The sequence below is a fragment of the Podarcis gaigeae genome (genome assembly GCF_964106915.1).
Source record: "Podarcis gaigeae genome assembly, chromosome: 8".
NCBI lineage: Eukaryota > Metazoa > Chordata > Lepidosauria > Squamata > Lacertidae > Podarcis > Podarcis gaigeae.
In genome coordinates, this window is record NC_139684.1 from 65,986,167 (window position 1) to 65,999,820 (window position 13,654).

Genomic DNA, 13,654 nt, shown 5'->3' on the forward strand with positions numbered 1-13,654 from the left:
TCTAATTCTTTCCTAGTCACACTGCGTGCAGGCTCCAGCCCACCACCTCCTCCTCTCCGTGCTCTAGGGATGCAGGTGGGAGAGAGAGAGAGAGGGCTGGCTTGGGGGGGGGGACTTTTGCCTTCCTTTCCTCCCCCCCACCCCGTTAAACTCCTCCCCTGCATTCTTAGCCAGCTGCTTCTCCGCACACCCCTCTTGTGCTTCTTGTCCCTTCTGTGTTTTTCCTTCCCTCCCCATTTAAAACGTGGTGACAAAGCACGGATCCACATGGATCCTCAGGATTTTTGCATTGGGTCACCCCAAATTCACCATCAGATCACATAGCATGTTCATGGCTACATCTTGCACCAAAAAAATCACGCACCCACTGTTGCCTAGGGTCACAGTGGTGCAAAAACATGGTTACAAAGCACGGATCCACATGGATCCTCAGGATTTTTGCATTGGGTCACCCCAAATTCACCATCAGATCACATAGCATGTCCATGGCTACAGTCTGTACCAAAAAAAATCACGCACCCACTGTTGCCTGGGGCTGCAATGGTGCAAAAACGTGGTTACAAAGCATGGATCCACAGGATCTTTGCACTGGGTCACCCCAAATTCACCATCAGATCACATAGCATGTCCATGGCTACATCTTGCACCAAAAAAAATCACGCACCCACTGTTGCCTAGGGTCACAGTGGTGCAAAAACGTGGTTACAAAGCATGGATCCACATGGATCCTCAGGATTTTTGCATTGGGCTACTCCAAACTCACTGTCAGATATTAAAAATCTTTATAAAATAGAGAATTAAATACATACAGAATGTTAAATTTTCAGTTTCGAAATATTAGTACTAGTTTAGTACTGTATTTCTATATTACTATAGTACTGTATTAGTTATTTTCAAATACTTAAATATTTTTAGGGTGTAAGACCCAATTAAAGCCCGTTATTTACATACAGTATTACAGTATTTACATACAGTATTAGGCATACTGTATTAACTTTATTAACTGTATTAAAGCATTAACTTTGAGATATTATTTTTATTTAATGAACCCTCAGCCTTATTCAAAGTAAGCTTAAATTAGCTATTTCACTTATTAATCAAAGTGCTATTACTGTGCGACAGCAATATTTTATGTTTTATTCTTTTAATGATAGTTTAGGATTTATTTAAATATCATTTCAGTCTTTTCAGAGCTATATATTCACTGTTCTGTAATAGTCTATAAGCATAATTGTTACTGTAAATTAAATTAGCTTTTTACGAAAATACCGTGCGTGTTTATGTTTTGTTTCTTTTTCAAAGCCAAAAAGTGTTTCAGGCTTGTCGAGTTTCCCCGAGTGTGGAGTTATAGAGAGTCGAGTTTTCGGGGTTCTAATGTTGATCATATGACTCTAAAATACTTTTAAAAAACTTTAAAACTCACTAATTTTCATCTAAAATTTAGAAAACTTCCCGGGGCAGGACACCGGTATGGGCCCCCCCAATATTTTTTATAAGTCGGCGCCCCTGTCTGTAACCTGAAGTGTATGTAACCTGAAGCATATGTAACCCGAGGCACCACTTTAGTAACACCTTGAGCTTGGCAAATCAACAACTAGCACAGATCTCTGAGCAGAGGTGTTATATGATCTGTGGCCAAGCCTCCATACAGATCTTCGTCAGCTCAAACTCGAGAGCTCTCTTTAAAGTTAGTACAGTACTGATAACCTTACTCCAGGACTGCTCTCCATTGTGCACACAGGTCCATCTTCACTGTGTTGGAGGGGCTGCTGTGTAGTTGGTACATAGAAGCACATGTGGGACTGCTCAGAGGTGGCTGAATTTTTGAATAAGTTGTTAGCTTGGGGGTTTTTATGACGGAACTAATCATTACTCCATCTTTGGAACCTGTATATGAAAACAAAATCTTGTTGTCATTTTGTGTATTGTATACAGTCTTGTGGCATTTTTATGAAAGGTGCAGCCTATAAATGCTTAAATATTAATGTATAAGCGATTCAATACAAAATACACACTTCCCCCTCCCCTCCCCCCAAAAACCCCCCACTCAATCTGGAGGGGCCAGTAATAATTAGTTAATGGACTGGTAGGAAAGTAAAGAATATGATCTCTCAGTTGTAAACTCTTTTAAGAACATGCAAGTGAAACCAGCATTGTCTTCACTGATTGGCAGTGGCTCTCTAGTATTTTTGTGCAGGGCTGTCTTCTGCATACGAAGCATATACTCTTCCCACATTGAGCTACAGCCTTTTCCCTTTTTGCCAAGTACCTTCACAACCCCCTTTCTCTGTCTCCCCCTAGGTACAACGGCCAGCCTTCCACTAACTGACTCCCCGGAGTTCCACCCGCCAGGATTTGACTCTGCCAGCTTCATCGGGGGAATCATCCTGGTACTCAGCCTCCAAGCCGTTGTATTTTTCGTGGTGAAATTCCTCAAGGCAAAGGACAGCACCTATCAGACACTGTAAGTTCCCTACAAGCAGCTGGGAGCGGGGGGGGGGGGGGGTTGGTGGTGGTGGTGGGGGAAATGTGCTGTCCTCTGAGAAGCAGAGAGGGAGATGGTCTGTCCGTAAGAACATTCTGATCTTCATTTTGGGGTAGTTTCCAAAGCAATTGCTTTGTTTAGTCTGTGGCATCTTCAAAGACTGACAGCTTTATTATGGCATGAGCTTGGTGCACAAAAGCGCCTGCCCTAATATGTTTGATGGTCTTTAAGATGCCTCAGGGCCTTTTGTTGTTTTTCATTTGGTGCCCAAGCTATAATAGTTTAGACCATGGCTTCCCCCAAAGAATCCTGGGAAGTGTAGTTTATTAAGGGTGCTGAGAGTTGCTAGGAACTAACAGAACTCAATTTTTGAGTGATTTTACTGTCAACCGCTCTCGTTAGGGAACTTAGGAAATTAGAGCTCCTACCTCTGAGCACCTTTAACAAATGACTGTTCCCAGGATGCTTTGAGACATGGAGCAGCCATGACTGTAAAAGTGGTATTATGGTGTGGATGTGGCCCAGGGCAGTTAAGAAACTATATTCATTTTAAAAAAATAAGACAATGGGGTGGTGTTAGTGGGAAAGTTATTGGAACTGACTACTCACACATGAAGACCAAGAGCATCCATTGGGATGCAAAGCCTGCCTTCATGATGGTCGGCCATCTTGTATCACACAATAACTTTCCATGTGTTTTCAAAATGGCTGTTCAGGCTGTGAGTTTCAGCTCTTTTGCTGTCTTCATTTCTCCACCCCACCCCCCAGTTTGTCTTCTGTGCATTTTCAGGGGATAAAGCACGGCAGATCAGCTCTTATATCCCTCTAAACACAGAAATAGAGGGATCTTACGCTTGATAACCTCCCTCCCCTCTTCCCCACCTTCGCATTATTCCTGTGTCCTGTGTTTTCCCTTCGTTGCTGCTGTGCAATTCTCACATACATGCTACTGACTGTGTTCAAGGACTGGCAGTTCGACATGCCACTGAGCTCAGCACTCTTTGTGCCAAGGAAGGGGCTGGTCCAGCCTGCTCACACCACATAACTTTTGGTGAAGGCTCATTTATTTCCTCAACACAGATATTTGCAGTCTTCTCATATCCAACCCCATGACTGGCTGTCTGCAGTTCTGGGTTTCTCTGCCGTCTTCCTCCTTTGTTCTGCTTTCTCTCCCTCTACCCCCTGGCCACAAAACTGTGACTCACTTTAAATGAGGACTCTGGATCTTTAAGAAGGGCAGCAAAGCAAAGCTTTGAAATTTTAATTATTATTTAAAAATCTTTCTCACATTCATTGTGGCTGTGTTGTGATTACTGCTCTCTTTAGATGTTCCAAAGTGGCAGCAGGTAGTGGCGTTCACATGTTACATTCAATGTCAGCATACCTGTGAACACAAATAGTTCAGCTGCACACTCGTACAGTTATTCACATGTAACATTCAACGAGTGTATAGTCTATGTACGCAGTAGCTGAGCTGTTTTACGCAAACACATGTGCCTGTGTAGAAACAGCTTGTACTTGTGTTTAGTGTAATGTGTGAACATGCCTTAAAACACTGATGTGTGTGTGACATCAGTGGCTACTTTCACACACCTAGGGTCCCTGTTTTTATTATCTTTCTCATTCCTCTGGGTTGCTATTTTCATTGTCCTCCGATTTATGGAAGCCAACCGTCTGCAGCAGGGAACGGTTTCTCTCTGAACGTAAGAATAGCTCTGCTGGATTACACCAGTGGCCCATCTAGTCCAGCATTCTGTTCTCACTGTGGCCAACCAGTTGCCTTAGGGAAGTCTGCAAACAGGGCCTGAGCGCAACAGAGCCCTCCCCACTTGCGGTTACCAGCCGCTGGCAATCGGAGGCATACTGCCTCCATCAGTGGAGGTACAACACTTTTTGAAAAGCATGCTTGAGCTGGGCTCCTTTGGGAGGAAGGGCAGGCTTCAAAAATTGGTATAAAAACCATTTACAAAAAAAGCAAAACACGCAGAGAAAATTAAATTATACAATAAAAATAAAGGAAATATAGTAATAGCCCTCCAATCTAGAACTCTCCTAATCCACACTAGAAAGGCCTCACACTAGAATGGGGCCTTGTGCTATTTCCTAGCAACACCTTCCCACAAGCTGATATTTCCCTGTGAAGTTGGTGCTGTTTACTGTAAGCAGCACTTTCAGAGGGCAAATAGCTGGAGGGGGAGAGAGTGAAAGTGTTGTCTGTGGCGAACCAACCCCAGGTGAGAGAACATCTTTGGGACTGATGCTTTATCCATATAACGAGAGGCCAGTTTGAGCATACTTTGCTAAATTGCGAAAGCTATAACTTGTGGTTTGCCCTGCTCAAAGTGGGTTATACTTTTGTCGGCAGGTGGTGAACAAAATCCTAGCCAAATAGCTCTCCATCCCTGCTGTGTGTAACCTTTGGTCAGTGTTAAAGGAAATTTCAAATGTTCTGTGAGGGACTCTCCTCCTCGCATGTGCCCAACAATATTTCTGGGTTTCTCATCTGTATCTTCTGCTGCCATCTCTGTCTCTGACAGATCCTTTCAGAGAATCACCAGCTGGGTTCTCCTCCTCTCAATCTGTCCTTGATTCTCTCTCTCTCTTTCTTTCTTTCCTCCCACCCACCTCTCATAGGAGAGTGTGGGATCAAAAGATCTCTTGAAGCCTGCTTCACACAATGATGCTTTCTCCTACACAGGTACTCCACTGACATAGTCATGTGTGGATTATGGCATGAGCATCATCTTTTGCTTCAGTTGTGTGTGCAAGGAAGCCAGTTGGGCAGGGCCTGTTATGGAGTGAAGTGACTGCCTCAGGTGGCAGGTGCTTGGGGGCTGGCAGTGGGTGATGACGAGGGGTTGAGAGGCCAGAGGTGTGTCTGCAATGCAGCCTGGCCTGCACGCCCAGCTAGCCTGCTGTCCTGCGGTACGCTGGACAAGTCACCAGTGTTGACTTCAGTCAAAAGTCCAGTTGGCTTCTGAACATGGAATGAGGGTGGTGGTACCATTTTGGTCTTTGCCTTGGAGGGCAGCAGTAACTGCACACACACACTATACTCTTAAAGCACATGACTCTCCCCCCCCCCATAATCCTGCAAACTGTAGTTTGTTAGGGGTGCTGGGAAGTGCAGCTCAGTGAGGGGTAAACTATAGTCCCAGGATTCTTTGGGGGAAGCAGTGTGCTTTAAATGCATGGTGTGTACACAGCTGCTGTCTTCAGCCTTGAAGTTGGATATATGTAAAGAAAAATACCTCTGTGTAGAAAAGGGTGCTCAAACTTCCCTCAGCAAATTTGGCTGGGTCTTAGTTGAATCTTTTTGCCCCAGTGTTGGATCTCTTCTCAGTCAAGGCTCAGTTTAAACAGCGGGCCAGCTAGGAACACATTATTGGGGGCCAGGGAGGAAGAAATTGAGGCAAGATAAGACAGTTGTATCCTTTTGCCCAAAGCCTTGGACCGTATTTGCAGCTTTTTAAATAATAAAAAAGCTGTGCAAGCCAAAGCCTGCCAATGTTCCTTTCCAGCTTTTAAAACATCCTTGGGCAGCTGGCTCCCTTCCAAAGCCAGTTTGGCAAAATCACTCCAGAAGCCTTGCTATTGAGGGCTTAACTTCCTTGATGATTGCAGCCATGCGTGATCCCCAAATTTTGACTGTGGGTGCGTTTGCTCATGCTGATTCCTGCCCTAAATCGTAATTGTTCAGGCACATTGAGAGAGGGGTTTGTTTGGCATTCCAGCACTGGGGAAAGCTGCCGCTATTGGGGGTGGCTGGGATGTCAACCAGACAGTGATCGCTGCTGTTTTTTGTTTGCAGCATCCCTCTCACTCTCTTATTTCTGTTTGTGTAACAAATTGCTTAGCCCTAGCTTGATTCTATTCCCAATAGAACATTGGGCTCATTCAGGCTATCTTTTGCCCCATACTTTCCAGGCACAGGCCTGCGCTTTAAAGCTTTGTGTCCTGGTGGGTTCCCCCCCGTCGCTTTTCCCAAGAAAACCCACGTTTTACAGCTGAATCAGAGCAGATGGCAATTTGCAGAAAACCAAGCTAGTCAGTGTTGAAATGCAGGTTTTCTCAGGGATAGCATTGGGACAAACAAACAAACAAACATTCAGACATGGGGCTGCAAAGCCCAGAACTGTGCCTAGTAACACGGCACAAAAGGTAGTTTGGATGAACCCATTGCTCCTGTCATTTTTCAGAACTCTCTGAAAGGCAGGTGCATCCAGTGGCGTAGCATGGGGGGTGCAGGGGGTGTCGGCCGCACCGGGCGCAACATCTGGGGGTTAGGGTTAGGGGGCGCAAATCCACGGGTTAGGGGGTGCAAATTACTTGCCTTGCCCCGGGTGCTGACAACCCACGCTACGCCACTGGGTGCATCTCCCCTCCTGACAAAAAAACAAATAGTGGTGCATTTATGAGGAGGACTGCCCTTGCTGAAAATTCAGAGTTCTTTAAAGGGAACAGAAGCTCTGCCCTTCTGGGGGTAACCCCCATCTTAATCGGGAGCATAAAGTACAAATCTCTTAACACCTTATTCTCTCTTAACTTGGTCCATGCTGTTTCTCTGTTCTGAACTGTACCCCTGTCCTTGGCTCCAAACTAAAGCTTATAATTTTGCCATAGCTCTATTATGTCTATTCCTCTCCAGACCCCGTTAACCAGAGCACTAATGCTACCCAAGGGGAACCTTCTATTTATTTGGCGTATCAGTGACTCTCTACCAGAAATGTGTGTATTGGGCGTGTTTAAAGGGGCATTGTGCTTTGATATTGTCTCTAACATCATGTCCCCAATTGCCATCTCCCCCCCCCCCTTTTTTTTGTATCCTCCTTACACGCTGCCTGTCGTCAGAGAGGACAACCAGCAGTAGGTGTAGCTGTGTGTGAAAGAACAGTGGGAAGTAATGGGCTGTCTCTGGAACCAGGAAAACCTACGAACCTTCTCTTAGACCCACCCCCTTCGTGGGGCTCTTTCCTCAGAGCCAAGAAAGGCTATTATGCGCCTGGTTTTATGCATTCAGCAGCATCAAATGATCTTGATTTTCCTGGACCATAGAACATTAGCCTGCCGCGAGGAGCTTGCATGCTTGATTGTTCCTCCTTGCACATAGAAACGTAGCATGTCTTCAGAGAAAGCTACCTTGAAATCCCTGGCCTTTTAGTTTTTCATGTGCCAGTGATTATATATATATATATATATATATATATATATATATATATATATATGCAGGAATATTCAGATGTGCATCCTTCTCTTCCATGCTGAAGTGGTACAGGCCAGGGAAATTGTTAACTCATGGCTTCTGCTGAAGGCATAAAACTGTCTCTGGGGATCCTGCTTCCCTCATGCCTTTCCCTTTTCCTGCATTCAGCAGAGGGATGGATGGAGAACAGGGACTGCTTTGAACTGAATACTGTTAACTTTCTGATTGATTGTGTGTGTAACGGGAATGTGCAAACAACCAGCTCTTGTTTGCTTTTGAAACTATGGGCCTTCCCTAGGGGAGGGATGAGCAGTGGAGATGAGCTATTCAGAGCTGACCAGAGTTTGTCTCTCTCCCTCCTCTGCCCCCCCTTATTTTTTTGACTAAGAGCATGACCACATGTTACATTTGCCACGAGAGAGCAGCTGAATCTCAAAGGTTTTTCTACCAACTGGCAGAGAAACCAGGGGACGCAGAAATTGCACACTGAGTGGCATAGGATCTACTTGCTTGCCAGCATAGCCAATAAGCAAAGAGAGATGGGGAGACGGGAGGGGGAAATTGGGTCAGGAGATAAAAACGACCAAACAGCAGCTCCACTTTCATCTGTGTGTGCAAATTCTAACTCCTCCAGCCCTTTTCCTTAGGCTCAAAACAACGCATCACGTTAATTATGTAGTGTGCAGGTACTTCTTGAGGTTTTTAAAATGAATGCCTAGAGCAGGAGGTTGGGGAAGTTGCTACAGACAATATAGGTCGCAGGAACTGTGGTCAAATCCTTCCCTTTCCCACCACTGGAGGCTGATTTGTGAGGGCAAATGGGGCACTGCCCCACTGGCCTCAGTGTGCCCTCAGCCTGGCTCCACCTGCCTGTCTTCGTACTTAACAAGCCGTCCAGGGAGTGCCTGAGATTGTCAGCCTCCTCCTTAGTCTCAGTATCGCCTTGTAGAAATGAGCAGGGAGGAGGGTTGCAACAAAACTAGTATCGGTTTGCTCCACCTGTCACTGGCCCTACCTGCTCTTGGTCACCCTACCAGGCTGCTTGCATGCTATACCTTTAAATTTAGGGGAGTGTGATTGATTCGGTTCAGTTGAATTGGGTGCAGAGCTTGGGGTGGTGGTGCAATGATTATTTAGAGGCGTGGGGGCACCACATTTTGGTGTCTCACAGGGCACGGCTGAAATTTGAGACCCCAAGGTGTGCTGCTGCTTTAAAGCACATTTGAAGTGCTTCCCCCCCCCCCAAGAATTCTGGGTGCTGTAGTTGGTTTGTGAGGTTGCTGCAAATGGTAGCCCTGTGAGGGTTAAACTGCAGTACCTAGAATTATTTGAGGAAGTTGATGTGCTTTGAATATGCTGTATACTTTCCAAGCAGCCCCGTTCCTAACAGGAACCAGTCACCACTATCACCCACTGAGGCCCCTATGAAACTCCTCCCCACCACCCCAGCAACACACACACACAAAAAAAATCTAGGGAAAAGCTCCCATTGCCCTAGTGAGTTTCCTCTGCTAACTGTTGCCCATGTGTTCAGAAGCATGCAGACTGCTGGATCTGTGGGTGAATTCTGGTAGGCCACAAGGGTTTTTGATTCCCACTTGTCTTAACAACAGCACCACCTTAAAAGGTCTCCTCACTTAAAAAAAAAAGGAAAATAAAAAAGTGTTGCTGAAATTTGGGGGTGGAGTGGGAACCAACCAGAAGTGGATTTTTTTCTGTGAAGGAAATTGTGAGCTCGCTTCTGGTACTGATCACATCTGCTCAGATGCATCTTGTTAATTCTTAGGCTGGGTACACATCACACATTTAAAGCACATTCCCCCCACCCCGAATTCTGGGAACTGTAGTTTACCCCCTCATAGAACTACAATTCCCAGCATATTTAACTACACTTTGGCTGGGGTGGGTGGGTAGGTATTGTGCTTTTAATGCATGGTAAGTATGACAACATTTTGCACCTCAGGTTGGACCTTAGGGGTCTAAGTATGTAATTAAGTAATTAAGTAAATCAGCCTGAAGTCTGCCCACCCTGGGATTAGTTTATTCCTGTAGTGGCGAAACTTTAAGGAGCTCTCACGTGGCAAGTGTATTATGTGGGGGTGTCCCAGTACATCCTGCTCAGAATCAAGGCCTCTTCTCCCTGTGCTGGTCCTATGGCTTCCCTGTGGTGTGGCTGAGAAAGTAAAGGATCGAAAATGTGAAGCTGTGGAGTCACCATGGCGACTACTGGATTCTATTCCCAGCTGGCTTTCCATCTCTTTTCCCTTTCCTTTTCCCCCTTGTTTTTTGTAGCTGTTCAATTGAGAAATAGCTGTTCTCAGAGGGGGGCAAAGCAAAGACTTTGACGCCCTTAGTTAAAATGTGGTATTATTATGCCCTGTTGCTTTTAGTTCTTTTCTCCTCCCCACCCCAAGAAAAGCTTTAAAAAGTGGCTTTAAAAAGTACACACCAGGAAAGAATAAATCGTGGATTGTAGTTGGTGGTATTCCTACTCAGAGTAGTCCTATTAACATTTATGAGCATGACTAGTGTAGCTCCATTGGTTTTAATGGGTCTTTTCTGAGTGCAACTTGGTTGGATGCAAGTCCATGTTTTTACATTTATGGGAACTTGATTTCATTAACAGTGGGCTCATGGGCCTTATTTCCTTGCACATACTAAGAGGGGCTTTTAAAGTTTTTATTTATTTATGTATTTATTTAAATAATTCCTATACCGCTTCACATTTGCAAAGGAAACAATCTCTTAGCAGTTTTGTAACCTGCCTTAAATAATCAAGTAGAACCTTACAAACTATCAAGCAGTACAAAAGAAAATCAGACACAATTACGGTACAATGCTGATCCACATTTAAAGAAGCATAATAACAAGAAAACAAAATATTATCGTAAACATTTAAAAAAAACTTTACACATTTAAAAAAACAAATACAAAAATAAGTGCCTCCAGGTGATTAGCTGGGTGTAACATCCTGATTTTTGGAAAGTTCTTCCCATGCTCCCTTTTGCACCTTCAAATCTTATGCCTTGCTGTGGAATACCCAAGGAGGTGCACAATAAATTGATAGCCTAATTAGCCATCACACAAGCTCATTCATAGGTGGAAGTGGATCGTTTAGGTTGCAATCCTGGATATACTTAAGTGCTATCTGCACCATAGATTTGAAGCACCGTCATACCACTATAAATGGTCATGGCTTCCTCTGATTGATACACTTCCCATAGTGGTTTAACAATTAACCCCTCTTCCCAGGGAACTCTGGTAATTGTAGTTCTGTGAGGGGAATAGGGGGTCTCCTAACAACTCTCAGCTCCCTTAACAAACTACACTTCCCATAATTCTTATGGGAGGGAGAAGCGGTATGATACATTTAAAGCAGTATCATATTTAAAGCATTATCTTGCAGATTGCGCCTATATGTCCATCCAGACCAGTATTGTCTACTGTTGACTGGCAGTGACTCTACAGGATTCTGGGCAGAGGTCTTCCCCATCGCTACTGACCTGGTTCTTTAAACTGGAGATGGAATCTGGGGCCTTCTGCATTCAGTGTTCTGCCACTGAGCTTCAGTACTTCCCTGGGATCTATGGTTGCTTTTTGTAATCAAGCCTGATACTTGCAGACCCTTATAGCAACCTCTGCTCTCAGAGTCTCCCAACAGCAGAAATGGGGTTCCTTCCCCTATCATTTAAGTGACTGGCTGCTACTGGGACTCAGGAGTTGAGCACTGCGTCATTGTGAGGAGAGTAATCTCAATCAGAACCGATCAGTGTCAGCAGCCATTTTAGGTTTCCTTGGGAATCTGCTTAGCAACAACATTTCCAAACCACTGGCAGGTCTGCTGCCAGGATGGGAGATTTTTAAAGTTTGAGTTGATATTTATTTTTGTATTTGATTTGATATTTGTATTCCACTTTTCTAAGAGCATTGTGGAACTCAAAGCGGCTCACCATAATGGTAGCATTAAAAAAGGACAAACATTAGTACGTATAATCAGAAAGCACAATAAGGTAACCCATAAAACAATTAATAGCAATCGGCACAAACTCATAGTGATTCAAAAAATCAGGAATGTCTGCTGCTGTCATCTTCCTTTTCCTCCTCTCCTCCCTCCTCCTCCTCCTCGCTCCCAAATCTCAGTGGTGCAGTTAGGTATTGTTAGACTTTGGTCTTATTCTCCCCATCTCTTTGCACAGTAACACAGGTTATGTCAAAATATGGTAAGCCAGCTTTTCTGTATCTGATGTCTCCTTAAAACCCTTCCTTGGTGGCGACACTGCCAAGTCCAAAAGCCTGCAGACCCATAGCAAAGGAATTATGGGGGTGCTCTCTAACTAGCGGCTTTCTCTACTCCCCTCCCCCCAGCTGAGGAATGAATTCTGTGTGTTCTTGCTGTGCCTTTTGTGTGTTTCCGTGTGACTTTTGTAGTCCTGGAGCCTTCCTTGGCAAGTGGTGGGCGGGGGGGAGGAGAGAGGGAGACTAGCCGAGTGTTGTATGCCATCTGGGGCACAGACTTGTGATCCTGACTTCTTCATTAAAGCTTGTGGGAGTTTGATTTCTCCAGGGCTCCAGTAGTGGTGTTGCTTGCGGTCTTCCTTCTGCAGTGTGACCTGTTTGCAGGGAGCACAACCTGAGGCTTGGGTCTCCCTTGGTGAGAAATCCCTACCCAAAAACAGTCATGCATTTTTCCAAGAGTAGCCTAAGATGAGCAGTGCATGGGGGGAGGGGAATCCTGCCTTGGGCAAAACCTGGTTCTCCCACAAGCAACAGACTGAAAGCTGTTGCAGAAAGGGTGGATCTGGGGCAGCTGAGGAGCCACTTGATAGTGGTTTAATAAATTAACCCTATTTGCGCCTGGAAATGCAAGAAGCAGGTTGATTGGCTGGCTGCAACCTCAAGCCTACTAGCGTGGGGGGGGGGGGGCTACAGGGGCAATTGCCCTGGGCACAAAATTGTTAGGGTGTGAAATTTCAGCCTCGATACAGTTTGTAGGCACACCCTGGTATGTGTGACTTGTCATTCTCACCCTCTTAGGTGAATGAACCAGTAGCCTATTGGCCATTATTGTGCACAGGGCAATAAGGACCTATATTTGCTTCTGCTTAGATCCCTTGCTGCACTAATCAGTTATTTCCCATTAGTGAACACATCTGAAGTCTTAACGTTCTTTAACTTGTGCACTGTTCAGGCTGGGGGAGGTGTTTAATAGGTGGAAAGAACAGGAGTAACAAAGAGCCCCACTTTAAACAAGACCAATTTCCCCCGTGGTGGTGTGCTTGTGCAGTCCCACAGATGCAAATAAAAGCCACTGAATTTGACCTCCCAGAAAAATAGTCTGTTTTTAAAAGAGAGAGAAAAGCAAGCAAGTAGGTTTCTTCATTTGCTCGAAAACATACAACAGATGCTGCAGTCTTGGAAGCCTGGGGAATTGCAAACTTAAGTTTCCAGTGATTTGTGAGGTGGGGGCTGCAGCACCCTGGCCCTTCCTCATTATAGCAAAGTTCAAATAAGTTAGGTAGAATCAGGCAGGTTTGCAAAATTATGCAGGTCAGTGTGTAGTATTTCGAGTCTTAGCACAATATTTTTTGTTGTGTGTTCGTGTGGTTTTGTTTTTTAAAAACCAAGGCTGAGAACACACCATCCCAAGTGATAGCACAGAAGTTACAGGAGGAACAGGGAGCTGTTGCCCTCCAGAATATGTTGCTGGACTACGACTCCATCATCTCTGACAACTGACTGTGCTGCCTGGGGCTGATGGAGTCTAGCCATATCTGAAGGGCCTAAGTTGTCCTTCCCTGAGTGATAGGGTGTAATCCGTGTGAATATCCCAGGAGTGGGTCTTGCTCTTCCCCTTCCTGGAGTGTATCTGTCCACCCACAAAACGGCATTTGCACTGTGAGAAGTGTCTAAACAAACACTGGACATTTACAGGACTTGGTCCTCCATGTGGGGGTGGAAACAGTGTC

The 13,654-nt window shown here is 45.0% G+C and overlaps 1 protein-coding gene and 1 long non-coding RNA gene across 5 annotated transcripts in view; one reads left to right on the plus strand and one right to left on the minus strand.

Annotated features, from left to right (window-relative positions):
* Window positions 1-6,702, minus strand: part of LOC310849985 — a 33,505-nt gene extending 26,803 nt beyond the window's left edge. For all 3 annotated transcript variants that reach the window (XR_014567165.1, XR_014567166.1, XR_014567167.1), the window contains exons 1-2: window positions 3,095-6,702; window positions 1,708-1,887 (exon numbers count right to left, since the gene is read on the minus strand). This is a non-coding gene — a long non-coding RNA (uncharacterized lncRNA). The remainder of the gene's footprint in view (window positions 1-1,707; window positions 1,888-3,094) is intronic.
* CD164L2 (CD164 molecule like 2) overlaps window positions 1-13,654 on the plus strand; it is a 38,943-nt gene that overhangs the window by 22,754 nt on the left and 2,535 nt on the right. Inside the window, exons 5-6 of one of the 2 annotated variants that reach the window (XM_083751003.1) lie at window positions 2,302-2,464; window positions 7,337-13,300. In XM_083751003.1, the coding sequence (XP_083607129.1) occupies window positions 2,302-2,464; window positions 7,337-7,355 (182 nt within the window). In that variant the 3' untranslated portion in view covers window positions 7,356-13,300. Of the gene's footprint in view, window positions 1-2,301; window positions 2,465-7,336; window positions 13,301-13,654 lie in introns of those variants that run through there. The other variant, XM_083751004.1, reaches the window with a different exon arrangement.